The 15,751-nt window shown below is 48.9% G+C and overlaps 4 protein-coding genes across 4 annotated transcripts; 1 reads left to right on the top strand and 3 right to left on the bottom strand.

Annotated features, from left to right (window-relative positions):
• Positions 1-672, bottom strand: N7457_008697 (protein transporter TIM23; the record flags this gene model as incomplete). Its single annotated transcript, XM_057179740.1, has 2 exons — positions 1-24; positions 79-672. The coding sequence occupies 2 exons, from the start codon at positions 670-672 to the stop codon at positions 1-3; spliced, it is 618 nt and encodes a 205-aa protein (XP_057028126.1).
• Positions 673-1,055: 383 nt separating this feature from the next.
• Positions 1,056-6,327, top strand: N7457_008698 (Armadillo-like helical; the record flags this gene model as incomplete). Its single annotated transcript, XM_057179741.1, has 9 exons — positions 1,056-1,159; positions 1,221-1,909; positions 1,963-2,148; positions 2,200-3,169; positions 3,228-3,461; positions 3,515-4,569; positions 4,622-4,762; positions 4,811-5,442; positions 5,506-6,327. 9 exons carry the CDS (start codon positions 1,056-1,058, stop codon positions 6,325-6,327), a joined length of 4,833 nt encoding a protein of 1,610 aa, XP_057028127.1.
• A 2,086-nt stretch (positions 6,328-8,413) lies between these two features.
• Positions 8,414-12,016, bottom strand: N7457_008699 (uncharacterized protein; the record flags this gene model as incomplete). Its single annotated transcript, XM_057179742.1, has 2 exons — positions 8,414-10,233; positions 10,288-12,016. 2 exons carry the CDS (start codon positions 12,014-12,016, stop codon positions 8,414-8,416), a joined length of 3,549 nt encoding a protein of 1,182 aa, XP_057028128.1.
• A 1,941-nt stretch (positions 12,017-13,957) lies between these two features.
• N7457_008700 (putative endo-arabinanase) lies at positions 13,958-15,428 on the bottom strand (the record flags this gene model as incomplete). Its single annotated transcript, XM_057179743.1, has 4 exons — positions 13,958-14,020; positions 14,143-14,171; positions 14,229-14,407; positions 14,458-15,428. 4 exons carry the CDS (start codon positions 15,426-15,428, stop codon positions 13,958-13,960), a joined length of 1,242 nt encoding a protein of 413 aa, XP_057028129.1.
• Between the last annotated feature and the right edge of the window lie 323 nt (positions 15,429-15,751).

Genomic DNA, 15,751 nt, shown 5'->3' on the forward strand with positions numbered 1-15,751 from the left:
CTAGAAGAAGGCCTTTCGCGTAACCTGTAAAATCGGAATTAGCAAATGACACATGGCACATCACCGCGATATACATACAGCCCAGCCGCCGGCAATTGAAGCGACAATGCCACCAGAGATCATCATGGGCTTAATTCCACGTGTGCTCTTGAAGAGCATACCACTCAATGCGCCAGCCACGATACTGTTAGAAGCATCATGTTTGCCGCGCGCATATCCAAGGGCCGAATTGAAACCGTTGTAAACCATAGCCACAACACCAGCCGAGTTTCCGAGGAACGGACCGCGACGGGTCACTGAGTTGAGTACACTGTTCAGACGAATCTTGGGTGCTGCTGTGGGGGGTGTCTTCTTTAATCCTTCTACAAGACCCCATGCGCCTCCAGTAGCGAGTGCAACAAGATAGGTAGTGCCGGCACCATAACAAAGGTCGTCTGACCATCCACGGGATGGCAACACTGATCGGGAGCCCGGGAGTTCGTCAAGGGCGGAGTCTTCGAGGGAGAGGTAGTCGAGAGTATCCTGGTTCAAACCAGCCAAAGGATGAAGACGAGAGGGATCGGGAATAGCGACCTCGGAGAGGAAGGATGTGGCATCTTGCGTGGTTGAAGGGTCGAAGGCATCGGGGCCCTGCTTTTGTTTGCGACCGCTGAGGGAATCCCAGATGGACATTGTGAAAAGTGATATGAAATAGTAGAAGATAAGAAATAAAACTACAAGAACCCAAGGAGAAAGGCAGGGGCGGATGACTGGAGAAGAAGTGATGACCCTGTGTTCGCAGCTCCACTGGCATCGGAACAGCAAAAACTTCGGTCCCGTGACTCTCGGCGATCCGGCGGAAGATGGTTTGGCCGACGACAGCGCACTAAGCCTGATTTGGAATCCCACTTTTTATCTCTTGGCAGCCTGAGGCATCGCGGGGAGCATAAAAATTAATCATCGGGGAGATCTTCCAAGGTTGCGCGCAGACCGTTATCCGAGATATACTGACGTGTGTAATTGGGGCTTTGGCAATTGATGATCTACGCCAGGCGCAACGTGCCCTATCATCCAAAATGGAAGAACTTGCGCAGAGCGTACAATTGCTCTCGGAGAAAACCCTCCGAGATATCGCCAAAGGCCCATTGGTAAAATTCACACTGACATGCCAAGACATTGAGTAAGTGAGGAATATCTTCAAATTCACCATGAATATATGATCTAATATTGTTTTACAAAAGCCAAGTGAGCCGGGTATGGCAGTCGTTAGTTCTGACGCTATCGACAGCATCTATCTCGCCACCCCATTCTGCTGAGGCATGTAATGCCGCTACTGCTTTTATTGATGCTGCCGTCAAGTCACAATGCGATACCACCAAAGAGTTAATTCTTTCTCAAGAGGCGTGGCTGTCAATATTTGACATCTGTTTGAATCGATATGAAGATGCTAAGCCAAAGCCTATCAAGAAACTCCTGGCGTCAATCACTGCCATTCTAGCCAAAAACCACCAGGGCGCAACAAGGACAGCTCTGCAAACCGCGATTCTTGATGCCATACTTCCCAGCATTGTGCTTGGCGAGCCCCAGTCGAGATTAAAGGGTTCTATGGTATTCTTGGAGACTTTGATCAGAAGGGATGCTATATTGCCCAACGAGTTTATCCCATTGACCCGTCAATGGCTGTCGAGGAACACAGCAAGTTGGGTAACCACTATTGCCAATGACCATGAAGCTTTGTCTCTTGGTGGTTCAAGCCCCGCCTTTGATATGGCATCTGGCAATCTATCCGATGACTTAGCAGTTCGGATCTTTGTTCTTGGGATCCTGGTCCAAATTAACAATAGGACCATGGCTGTGGCAGCCGGAAATGTACTATCAATTTTGATTCAGAAGATGAAGCCTGAGACTTCCCCGAGAAAGTCTCGGCGATGTGGGTAACCCCCGTGAGACGCATGGTCTTACAAAATGTGGAAACCTTGGAAGACCTATCCAACACGCTCTTGCAACCTCTGTTCGCCATTGATACGAATGGCTTCAAACTGTTCCTCGACACACTCCCAGTCGAGAGCCTTCTCAGAGGAGATATGACCGATGCGCCAGAAGCAGAGTATATGGTTCTTTTCGCTGCACTACAAATCGGCAAAAAAATCAACCTGGTCCATGAAGATTGTGAGTTGCTTTGACAATCTGATGAGATTGGTAATTTGCTAACAAGCTCAGATATCTTCAATTCCGGCAAAGCGAAGCTGGACGAAAATGTGTTGGTCATGAAAAGCGACGTGATTGGCAAATTCCTTTTGCATCGCGAAGCCAATATCCGTATAGCGGCTTTGTCATTGCTAATCACGGCATTTTCCACAATCAAGCCCTTCACGGTTAGGGCAACAAATGCTATCCTTCGAGGATTGCCCTCCATGCATGCCGAGTCCGATGCCTATACTCGAGGAGAAATCCTGAGTCTGACACGGAAATTCATTGTGCGCCTCAAGGGTGGAGTCGTAAAGGATGAAGATGCTGTTTCAAAATCAGAGCAGACAGCAAACAAGACAGGCGAGGCCAAAAATGAGACCGAGACCAAAGAGTTTTTGAGGGCATACTTACAATTATTGGGTCGTGATTTGCGGCTTGGTGCCTCATACTCACGCCATATCACAGCCCTCAAAGCTCTGAAGCTCCTGCTAGACTCCGGTCTCGATCCACGCATAGAAGCCAATCTTCAAAAATCAGAGATGGAAAATCTTTGGAAGGTTCAGGTTGAAGTATTTGATGCTCAACTCTTGCGTTTATTGATTGATCTTCTGCTGGATCCGTTTGAGGAAGTTCGACAAACCTCTCTTTCGATCCTGAGCCTGTGTCCCCGGGAGATTCTTCTCAGTGGTTTGCAAAATACGACAGACCAACAGTCCTCCGTAGGAATGCGGTTGACAGATGCAATTGCCCGGGCGGAAAACCTGGCAAGCAACACAAGTCGAGCCGATCATGCTGACACCGTTGCTCGTCTCTACCACATTATTTTCTGCGCGGCGTTACCAGCCAACTCGGCTCAACCGACTTCTGGTTGGTGGGCGACTAAGGCTTCTGTAGTTGACACAATTTTGACTAAGCTCGAGGAGCGTCTCTTGGATTCTCAGAGCCTCTTCACCTCGGTCATGCGTGAGGCGCCACTCCATGGGTATACTTCTGGTCTTAGGTATGTTGGTCTTGGTTCTTGATCAAAACAATACATGATATACTGATCCCAAGTGCAGATATATCGTTCTTATGCCCAACTTCTATACCTTGATCTCTGATGGGTCAGGATCCGCCGCTTGGCGATCTGTCCATGACCGCATTGTCGCCATTTGCGATAGGATCTGGCTAGAAGCGAAGACTTTACTGTGTATTGACTCACCCGAAGGTCACTCAGACGAGCCTACCGAAGATCTGAATGTAGGACCCAAGGACGCTCTTTCATATTCCTGGAGATCCCTTCGCGAATCAAGGTATGTTCATGTATTATTATCCATCAGTCATACATCATCGCTGACCAAAGAAGCCTTTTGCTCCATGCCACCCTAGTGAACACCAGCTATGGACCAAGTGGGAGTGACGGACTCAATCGAGCGGACTTTGCAAATATTGGTGGAGCCAGCTTCACACAACTGGCTGAGCTTCGTCATCGAGGTGCATTCTCAAATGTTTCCCAGACATTTGCGACATGTTGCCAGCGATGCAGCTCCGCAAAAGATCCATCGATCCGAGAACTTCCTAAGACTTGGTACCAGGAGGCTAAATCAACTATCTTTGACTCGGCCTCTAAGCTCACTCGTCGCTCTGCTGGCTTGCCCGCATTGGTGACAGGTATTGTTGGCTCGGATCCAGGAACGAAATTTTTCAATGATGCATTGAATGAGCTCCACGAAATCTCATACCTTCCCGTGCAGTACGACAAAGAAAGACAGTACTTGGAACTTCCCCAGGTTCATGCAATGAACTGTCTGAAGGATATCTTCACCAATGCAAAGCTTGGCCCTCATACAGAGCCATTCATCATGAAGGCCCTGACGCTGTCTGCCGAACGCTTGGGGTCGCCGATCTGGGCTCTTCGCAATTCAGGATTGATGCTGTTCCGTGCTCTGCTCACAAAAATGTGTCGAGTCATTCCTGGCGCTGGACCGGGCTTCGGAGGCAACTCGGGGTCAGAGCCAGGAGCCAGAATCACATTCCCCAAATATCCCGGTCTGCTTGAATTGCTTTCTGGTCTTCTCGCAACGACGCAGGGCGAAGCGGCGGAGGGCACTGAGATTATCACCGAGCGGGTATTCCCTGCACTCGAACTTGTTGGTGACAAAGTTCCCAGCCTGGATGATCCTACTGATGAGATGCTACGTGGGTTGGTTCTTGAGCATTTAAGCAGCCCTGTCTGGGGTGTCAGAGAACATGCGGCCCGTGTATATGCGTCTTTGCTCACCCGACACAACATTCCTGAAGCTTTGCGTGCCCTTGTTATCCTTCCCCGAACGATCACCGAGAATTATGTTCATGGTGTTGCGTTATGTGTGCGGTATGCTCTTCGCCGATACTCATGCACTACCGATGAATTTTGGACATGTGAGTGTAAATCCCACTATCTTGAGTTGGAATCGAGCTAATCATTTAGCAGCAAACCTTGACGAACTTTTTATGACTCTGCGGACTGTGTTAGAGGTCCTATTCCGTGTTGGAAAATCGCCAACTGTGGCGACCGAGCTTGTCGAGATTCTAAATGGCACCTTGGAACGGGCTGTTCAAGCACGTATTGAAGGTCAGTGCGCATTTTGTGGGCCAGAGACATGCACTAAAGATTTTATAGGCAGGATTATCACCTTCATCAATGAGATGTTCGAAATTCATGATCTTGATGAGATTTTGGAATTTGTTTTCGACGCTTCTCAAGAGGCATGGAATCTATCAAGCATCAGCCGAGCATCTGCCCTTCTCAGAAGAGCGCTTGCATGGTGCAAGGTGTTGAAAATGCTTGCTTCTCAGCAGTGGGAGCAGCTCGCAACATTCTATCTTGGAGTGTCACAATTCGATGCAGATGTTGCTCGTTGGATCGCCGAGAAACTCCATGAGACGGTTGGCCAAAACGAGAGTTACATGCAACCCTTGGCTAACTTGTATTCATCTGTGATTTTGGGAGATAGTCGACCTGACGTAAGAACAATGGCTGCGTCAAACCTGGCCTCTATTCTAGAGGCACTATTGCCATCACACCTCGATACTATCTCAAGCCTTGGTCTCCCTTGGGACGCTATCGCCAACGGCTTCCGCCCTGAGACAGATATCACTGCCTGGAACCGAGAAGCAACCGATGCTGAGCTCCGACTTCGAGGCTGTTTGCTGGCAATCCGCCTTTCTTCTGACCAAAAAGCTTTATCTTCATTGGAAGACGATGTGCACAGCTGGACTATCAAGCTGCGCTCAGCCTTGAGCGAAGAGACCGTGAGTTCACCAAGACGTGTGATCAATAGTTTGGTCAATGGCTAACAAGGCTTCTGATTTTAGGAATTTACTACTCGTTTTGCTGCCGTCACATCTGTTAACAGCTTCTCACGGGCTCTTCGACTATCCGGTGACCAGACACGCGTAGATGCAGTGCTACTGGATGTATATTTGGTTCTATATGACATGCTTAATGACGATGACGACGAAATCCGTGATATGGCTGCATCTGCGGCCTCTTGGATACTGTCACACTCATCCGTATCACCGGATACCGATGTGACTTTGGCACCTCTAAATGCAAGTGCTCTTCTTGTCGACTTTATCATTGATAATTACTCGAATTCTGCGCTTCTTGGACAGCGAGTTCTCCGATATCTGACCGGCCAAGAGCCAAGGATCAGTGGATATGACGCACGCAGCTGCCTCACTGCTGTGTCTGATCAGATCGCAGAGTATCGCCAGGAGAGCACCGTCCTCTTCGAGGAGGAAAAACAGAATTTGTTTGTCGACGAGGTACGCGAGGTTGAACTCTGGTCCCGGGCCTTGTTGAGGTTAAGTCGCTCGGCGTACGAGGAGCTCTCTGTGAGTCAGATATCCTCTTGGGCCTTCGACGGCTTGACATATATTTGTTCTTTGGTCGGCTCTGGCGCCGAGCCAGATGGACTTCTTGGCTGGGTTTCGAAACCTGAGATCTTTACCCTCGGGTTCCGCGTCATTGTCGTCTCGTCTGCGCTGGGCTCGTCAGACTTCTCGGCACCAGAGAACTTATCCACGGAATCAGGTGCCTTCCAGAAATCACTTGATTCCCTCTTATGTGCAGGCAAAGCGTCGTACGTTCATGAGGATTGGTTGTCAAGAATACAGGCCGCACGGGAAATATGAGCCCAAAGACCCCACGGCAAACAAAACAATCACAAGTCAAAATAAGATATCTAGAGGCATGTCTGTAGATCACAATTGAAGTTTTTATTTGGCAGGTTCGCCATTCTCAACGCTCCTTCCTCCATATTATCCCCGTCGTCCTTTTTTGTCTCCTGCTTCTGTCCTTTCTTTCCTTTACCAAATCGCTCGTTGCTCGTCGCCATTCAGCATATCTCTGAGATCTTTGATTTGATCCCGGCACTCGTCATTTAAGGCCTGTACCGCTCTGTTATTATTCAATGTATGTCACGAAAACCTTCACATCCATTAGTGCTCAATCAGCTCACAGCACAATGAGGATATAGTATCTCGGGCCACTCGCTTCATCATCGTGCACCATGAAGAACAATATTTTAATCGCGGTATTGCTGTTGGTCGGATTACTCACTCCAATCTGCGGCTGGTTCTGCTTCATTTGGTATCGCTCGCGTCTGAGAAGACAACAACAGGAAGGTCAGATCTTTGGCAGAATAAACATGGATCGTGCGCAGGCCAACTATGAGCCTGAGAATGGAGCCCAAGCCCCCCGATATGGACCCTATTTCACCCCTCGTGGATGGGTTCGCCCAAAGATCGCGGACACATCCTACATGCTCCGTAAGTATGTTCACTCTCGGCAGCCCGTGACTAATGAGAACCTGAATATTGACCAAGAGTCCCAAGGCCCGAAACAAGCTTCGTGATCAATCGTAGCCCTCGGGCGCTCAATCAGGGAATGAGATCTCCGGGGAATCAAGTGTTTCCCCGAAACTTCGATGCTCCAAGCCAGACGAACGCGCATAACTCTCACACACCAGACCAGCAGCCGAATCCACTCTCGAAGCGACAGCAAAGGAAACAACGTGCGTTACAGAACAAACAAAGGCAACATGAGCAAAATCAGAACCAGCAAGGGAACAATCAGAATCAGCAGAGCCAACAGAACCAAAAAAGGCAGAAGAATAAAAACAAGAATAAAAATAAAAACAAGCAAGGCCAGGATCATCGGACAACAACCCAACGGGAGCAGGACAGACAAGATCATGAGTTCGGCATTGCAGAAGTACAATATGACCAGCATAGCAACCAAGATGAGAGGAATGGTCATGGAGATACAGAGAACCGAAATGATCAAAGGAGCAGCAGAGATGCAAGAAATAGTTGGGAACAACACGATACCGGATGGGGAAACAACGATGGATATGAGCAGCATCAAAATGAAAGGGTCAACTCGCGCCATGCCTCCCCAGAGCAATATTCACGAAACCCATCGCGTACCCGCACTGGCTGGCATGACGATGCTGACAAGGGGAGTCACCACAACATAAACACAAGAAACGACTATGCCTTCTCAGACACAGGTTCGAGGGGTCGAGTAAGCCCCCGCAGGATCAACTCTTGGGAGCCCGAAGCCGAACACCATGGCGCTGGTAGCAGGACCTCTAGCCAGAAAGGCAATGTGCATCGACACAAGAAGGAAAGAAAGGAGCGCTGGCAGATCGAATTAGAAAACAATGAGAAGCGAGATCGAGACAATTATCAAAGTCCGACACGTAGCTACCATGAACAAAGCTCACGACATGGTCGAAGTCCACCGCGGGAAGGCTCAGGTGCAGATTGGGATAGGAAGAGTGTTAGGTCGGTTTGGGGAGAAGGTCGGAGATGGTGAGGCCAAGGATTTTGCGCAGGTCTTTCTACCTGTTCTTCCGAATTTGCATTCATCCGTGGTAATTTAGTATATCAAATTTATCCCCACCTATGCTTTACTCGCTACAACGTTTATTCGTAGGAAATATGGATTCTCTCAGTATTTACTTGCAATCTTCTGCAGTATACCACCTGCCCGTATGTTGAAGAGTAGAGAAAACAATGTGTTGTGCACCGGGTATACCAGCGGGGATTAGAGCACTTGAATATCCATGGATGTCAATGAGTATGAATTATATTGAATGTAGAAACCCACCACTGAGTTGGCAGCCTGGATTCCTTAGGAGCCTCTAAATTGGCGAACGAAATTATGAATGTGATATAAAAACAGCATTGTAGACGGAAGGTGTGATGTGCTTCATCAAGACCTGAACCTATGGGATAGTTTCGCTCTGAAGCTCCTCCACTTTTTCTCCAAGGGAGTTTGTTCGCTTTGAATGATCTCTTGACCGGATGTTTCACGAATTTCACGACTTTCACACTGCAACGACCGTATTCGAGTAGACAGCTGGGCATATCTTGCACTATTTCGCCCAAAAACAGTCTCAGTGCCAGCTCGCGCTCGCTGATAATACAGTATTGCATTATCAATATCTCCCTGCTTCTCACATAGAATGCCGAGGTTCTCAATTGTGTCCAAGGCAGGGATGTAAGTCAAAATCGAGGTCCCCGACGCCTTCTCGTAGCCTTCCAGGGCTCGTTTATACATCGCCTCTGCATGTTGGAATCGACCTTGATGTACACATAGAAGACCGATGTTGTTGATGGTAGCTAGGGTTGATGTATGCTCCAGCCCCAACGTAACCTCTTTACCTTCGAGTGCTCGCGTGTACATTGCTTCTGCTTCTTGGAGTCGGCCCTGTTCCATGTAAAGGAGACCGAGATTATTGACACTTTCTAACGTCGATGTATGCTCTCGTCCCCAAGCCTTTTCCCTTCCTTCTAGCGCTCGCTCGTGCATCGCCTCTGCCTCTTGAAGCCGACCTTGAGTTGTATACAAATTACCCAAGTTGTTAACGGCGACTAGTGTTGATGTGTGCTCTCGTCCACAGGCCTTCTCGTAGCCTTCCAGGGCTTGTTGGTACATCGCCTCTGCGTCTTGGAATCGACCTTGGCTCGCATAAAGTGTTCCGAGGTTATTAACAGTATCTAATATTGATGTATCGTCTTGTTCCCAGGCCTTGTGATTGCCCTGCAGGGCGCGCTCGTACATTTCCTCGGCTTCCTGAAGCAGGCCTTGGTTTGTGTAAAGCACCCCGAGGTTATTGACAATATCAAGTACGAGTGGAGAGTCTCCTCCCCACACCTTCTCGTAACCTTCCAGGGCGCGTTTGTACATTGATTCTGCCTCTTGGGGCCTTCCCTGATTTTCATAAATGTTGCCGAGGTTGTTCACGAGACTCAACGTCCATATGTCGTCTGGTCCCCACAGGTTCTCGTCACCTGCCAGTGCTCGTTTGCATATCGCTTCTGCCTCCCGGAGGCGGCCTTGGTACAAGTAGAGCAGGCTGAAAGAATACAGAGCTCTCGCGATTTCACCTCCAACTTCGGTCTCGCCGAATGTCTTCAGGCATCTATCTGCATGTGCAATAAGCCGCCGCTGAATGATCCAATATTCGCGTTTGCTTCGCTCCGGCACCCGCGCTGCCACACATTTAATTGCTGTCCAAGCCATACCATTATCCACCCCTTGATTCAGCACATAAAGCATCCATGAATGGACACATGCGTGCACGCTATACCCTCCTGACTCCGTAGTATGCGATCTCATGGGTGGATTTGCTTCCACGAGTCCATGGCTGCACAAAAGCCTCATAGTTGCATGGAATGTGAGCTTGTCCTTCATGAGTTCTCTTAGCCACTCCGGCTTTTGCGGTCCAGCACCCTCAAGTAGCTCATACCATAGATCTTCTTTGGCGAAGTAGGCCCATTGGTGGAGAAGCATAGCTGCGACTGAACTCTGCTGCCGAATATACTGGTACGAGACGTCCCACGTTGAGAATAGCGTCTGATCGTACGTCGGAAGTTGCGGCGTTGCTTCGTGCAATTGCCGCCATGATTCACGGTACAACTGGAGATACTCAGTGTAGCTTATCGACACTTGCTCTAAGTATGCACCGGCAGTAGCAAGAGCTAGGGGAAGCCCATCGAGCTCCTTTGCAAGATCAATGGCAGCTGGGTCTATGTATTCTTGATGTCAGTATTTCGTCGTCAATCATATCGACCAGTAATTACCTTGGTTTAAACCACCGCGACTAGAAACAGACTCCAGAAGTTTAAGACTATCGTTGATATCTTGCAGCTTGCTTAGGCGGACAGTTTGACCTAGCTTCACCATAGATGAACGTGTGGTCACAATGATAGCACCATGGTCAGTTTCAGGTAGAAATGTGCGAAGATCAAAAGCCTTCGCAAGGTCTTCGCTTTCATCGCCACATGAAGTTGCTTCGATATAGGACGCATGGCTAGGGGTTTTCCTCTTAAAGTTGCGCAACAGTGGATTATCATAATTGTCATAGACAACTAACCAGCGGTCATTCATCGGTTCATTCAACCATCGTTTGACTGCTTTCACCGTCTCGTCTAGGTCCTGACTTTCCAAGGCTCCTGCCATGTACGTGATGGACGGACAATGGGATTGAATCCACTCGGCTGTCTGAGCAAAGCTTTGCTTTAACGTAATTTCGTCGCTCGCGTTCATCCATATTGCCGCCGAGTAGCCAGAGCGATGTCGCTTGATATGTGCAAGCACGAGCTGCGTCTTGCCAATACCGCCCAGTCCCTGGACTACAGCAGTACGGCGCCCGACAGGCCCCGTCAGAACTTCTTGCAATTTTGCGAGTTCGTCCTCTCTTGCAACGAATTGATTTACTGCGGACGTTGCAGACAAGTTGAAAGGAAGCTCGAAAGTGATAAGCGCTGGATTAGGATTTCTAAAAAGATGCATCAGCAAGTTATGTACGTAACCCTGTTTCCACTGAACATTATAACATTGAGAAACCCACAATTGTGGCTCTTCGATAGACATGTGAAAGAAGAGCTCTCTTGCATAGGCGGCTGCTACTGCCGCTGCATAGCCATGCCACACATCGTTCTTATGAGAATCGCAATAGTCGGAGATGCCTCGTATAACCATGAACGGGAAATCAGTCAGGACCCCAACTGCCTCCATTTCGAAGCATAGCACCCCATGCTGCTTTGCCAGTTTGTCTCTCTTCCTAGCATCTTTAACCACCATTTCGCCCGAGGCAACTGTACCTCTATGTACAACGACAACGGGATTGTATTCTTCGCTAACCAGCCGTTTAATCCGATAGTTCCCGTTGCATCCACCATCTTCACACGACACCCCTTCTTGCCGATGTTCATAGTCTGCCGTGTAGAGATGGTCATTTGCAGCGCCAGGAAACTTGAAGCGACGATGTATTTGACGATCAACCCGAATCCTTTCTAGATTCTTCCAAACGGGATCGTAATCCATCCGTTGACGTCGAACAGCCACCTCTCGCGCAGCATTGAGAAGGACAGTCGGCGGTGGTGGAAGGAAACCTTTACGCTCGAACTGGCCCATCTTCGCCTTTCCATGGTCGTATTGTATCGCTCCGGAGTGTGTACCTGTAGGTTCGCTGACCACCACATGTCCCAGACGAATCATCCCATGCTCTGTTTCAACCGGTACGCCGCCCCCGATACCTACTAGCAGGCCGTATTTGGTGTTTGGGAATGTCATCTTCATTTGAGTGACAACTGTGGCCGCGGAGCAGTTCCCTACCCGGGGAAGGCCGGCGATGACAACGTTATGGCCGTTGATGCTGCCGAGATTGTAAACGTTTGTGTCCCCACTCGGTTGCGGTAGAGGTTGATGCTCCTCGTCCAACATCTCCATTGCTGCGATTTGTTCAACCTCCAGGGGACAGATCCATCCCACGCGATAGGAATCGCGGCTCAAATTTCTGCAAGCCATGATGGGAGGTCTAGTTGCTCAACCTCATAAAATAGGAATGAGTCCCACGAGGCTAGGTGGGTTGAAGGTATGAAAACTGAAAAGAAGGCCCAGCAAGTTTACAAAATTACGAGTCCAAACAGCTAGCGGTTACCCCTCAGACCGAATAGGGCACATAAGTAAGCGCTAGCTCGCGCATTAGGCAATGAATCGACCTTAATGAATACGAGTTGCCATGGCATGACCAACTCCATCTATCTGCCATAACAGTTCACAACTCCCATTTATTATGACGATGAAGTTCATCTTTATTTCTGATCGATGATATTGTATTAATTCCTAGCCTGGCTGTCCAACTGGCTTCTTAATAGTGTTTCCGGCTGCCTTTCTACCAGTTGATTTGACTACCAGATCACCATATCTTCCCTGCCCTAAGACAATTTTACCTTCAAATTTCCGCTAAAACGCATGACGTTTTTCTCTCGGGGCCAGGTCACTAGTGTACATCGTGGAAGTAACCAATGACAATTGGTTATGATGTTAGCGCTTTTTTTGTGAGTATCTAACGAGTCCTTGGCTGCACGCCGATAGCTATACGACGTGTGGCGTGTTGAAAGCCGGCATAAGGTCCTAGGTAGGTTAGCGGGAGGAGTAGGAGGCGTTAGAGTGATTTTGGGGAAACTGTCAGATGTTTCACTCAGTCTATAGCTCTTAGCTTCCGGATATATCAATTTTCGTCATGCACATTAATGCGTCTCCCCACACACCTTCAAGGCTCCTGTTGTATGAGAAGAAAAACTCTAGCCTGTGGTGAACGGTCGCTGGCTGCTAGATAGCTATGGCTGTATATAAACAGATTACTTGCTAGAGCTACACTACTCTAGAGGAGGTGTGTAGAGTGGCATTTTGAGGAACATCCAGATTTATATAAAACATACTCACAGGGAAGGGACCCTGACCAGGCCTGTGGCATCTATTTTACACGGGCCAATAGTAAAGTGCCACAAAGTGACAGCCAGAGGAGGGAATCAATGAGGAAAAACTATGCTAATCCATAAAGTAGTAAAAATAAAAAAGACACAAGAATAAAACAAGAAAAGAGGGCGGTCGGCTCCTAGCAGTCCTTTCTCGGTAGACTGCGCGAATCGAATCTGGCGCCAGTCCGTTTTAGTGGACAGATCTTTTTGGGAAATGATATTTTAAGGAATTTTAGGATGTTGAAGCTAGGAAAATCACACAGCCACTGGTCAGATTCGTCGACAGGGAGGGAGTTGTCCTTTTACTTAAGGGAACAAGACAAACATACTTCCCAATCGGGAAGTCGGTCCATATCACGTGTTGATGCCTGAGCATGTGATTGCTGCCTGTGGATCAGGAGTACAAACAACACCGACAGGATAAAGCTACTTACGTACAATGAATCCAAAGGAAGATGGGAGACTCTGAATGGTATATTCAATACTTTAATGAGCCATTATACTAACGCCTACCAGATAATTCCTATATCAAGTGCTCTTGTTATAGAGTACAATGCTACGCTATTTGAGTACCTAGATAGTGGACCCCGACTCCCCGAGATTAGGGAGGCTGCCGTTGACAGACTGGGTATATTGGCAGATGAAATCACTATTTACAACAAAATGTCCCAAACGAAGTAGCAAGGTATACTCCCCAAGACCTGTACGCCGCCCAATGCAAAAATTGAACCACACTGGAGAATGCCCGTGAGTGGAATCACAAAACCAGGGTGAAAGGGAATCTATCAGCAAGAAACAGGGGAGCAAGTCGAGTATGTCGGTAGGCGAGAGCGCGTAAATAGGCAGGTTCGAGGGCCATTCTCAAAAGCAAAGGGATGGTTGCAGATCCAAAGGGTAGTGAGATGAGATCAGAGTTGGTTTCAAAGTCCGTGCGAACGGAGACAGTAATGACGTGGGGAGAAATTAATGACGTGGGCGGGTGAGATCAGGCCTGGACGACAGGCCATCCGTCGACATATTTGAGAGGATTAAATCCAAGTAAAGCATCCTATGGGCGTGTGTTAGATCAGATACTGATGACGTTTGTGCAAGGGGCAAGGAGGATCGACAGGATGTGCATAGATCACGATAATCGCGGTCCACAAGCCTGCCGAGGAAGTGGATGCTTACCTGGAACCCAATGCCAATCGTTCTGTTCACTGTGATGAGGTCAGTATTTGTTTTCGCATATGGTTGTTGATGCAGGGAAAACTTACAGTAGTGGTAGTAAAGCACATCGGTATCGCCATCGCGGATCACAGCTTGTCCGCCTGGAGCATAGGTGTCTCCGTTAGAGCCATAGACAAGTTCGCCGCCGCCTTTGACAAGGTCTGTACCAGCTTTGTCGGTGAATGGCCCACGGGGACTTTGCGATCGCCCAACACGGATCGAGTATCTAGGTTGTGTCAGTAGAGACCGACGGATTCGTTAATCATCGGCACTTACTCTTGCCCAGCGGGCGGGAGGTTATCTGCCTTCAGATCGCAGCAGAAACCATGGCTATACCAAAGATAGTACCAACCATCATTGTATGAGATAAAAGCACCTTCAATGGCGTGTGGACCGGTCGGGTCACCACAGATGGTGTTGGCCATGCGGTTCGGCGGGCCGAGCGATTTTGGCTCCCATGCCAGTTGACGGGCATCGGGCTCGGTAGTGCTAGCTGGCGAGAGAAGGTCTTTTCCCAGCGGGACTTGGAAAATCCCATTCCAATAGCTTCCAAAAGTCAAATAAGCGTCTCCTTCAGGGGTGATCAATGTGCTAGGGTCAATGGCATTTGACACGGTGTAAGGATAGATGTCTGATCCATTTCCCGTGCCAGTCTGGATAATAATGCCGTGGTCATGCCAGTTGCCAGGACCGGGCGAGCTCGAGGTAGCCACGCCGATAGCGCTGTCACGGCAGCCAGCTTTACTGACACTATAATAGCAATAGTATATACCATCCACAGCAATGACAGTAGGGGCCCAGGGCGCAGCACGGTCTCCCTTCGGGATCACACTCTTGGCATCCAACACGGTGCCAACACGTTTCCATGGGCCAGCCATACTAGACGCAGTGTGGATCAGGATGTGTTCACCGACATGGTAAAGATAATACTCGTCACCCACACGGATGATAGTGGGATCGTGGGTAAAATGCTGTGTCTGGCGTGAAGGAGGGAAATGGCTGACAGCCTGGTCATTGCCGAGGTCTTGCAGCCTCCGGCCATTCTCAAAGATTTGATCTCTTTGAGTTATACTCACGCCGAGACCGACGGAGAAGAAACACACCAAGCCAAGAAGAGGAAGCATCTTAATCCAGCGTCGGGGGAATTGTTGCCGAAAACCGCCAAAGGACCACCAATGTCGAGAATTATCATGACGACCTAAAGGCGGCGGCGCCTGCTGTGATAAATGGCCGGTCCTGACGATCATCCTTGCGATAATTCTAGGCACTCATCATTTTCAGTCGACGCACGGCGGTGCCACCCTCTGGTAGGGTGGAGTTGATGATGCGGGACACCCGCCGAGGGGTCAGAGTGATGCAGCACCACAGATTGTCACTTCTGAGAGGCTGACGATCGGACATGCCTGCAAGGCACGGAATGTTAGAAACTAGCTTGTCGTCTTGCAGGAATCACAGATGATGTGTTCGTCTTGGCGCGATGCAGAAGGACTCGTGTCAAGTCCTCCGTTCTACCGCAGTCAAGCTTTTGAGCATGTAAGCCCCGAGATAGTCGCACAAATGTACTATGTGA

Source organism: Penicillium paradoxum, assembly GCF_028828445.1.
Source record: "Penicillium paradoxum strain IBT 22861 chromosome Unknown utg000007l_segment0_segment0, whole genome shotgun sequence".
In the NCBI taxonomy this organism is placed as follows: domain Eukaryota; kingdom Fungi; phylum Ascomycota; class Eurotiomycetes; order Eurotiales; family Aspergillaceae; genus Penicillium; species Penicillium paradoxum.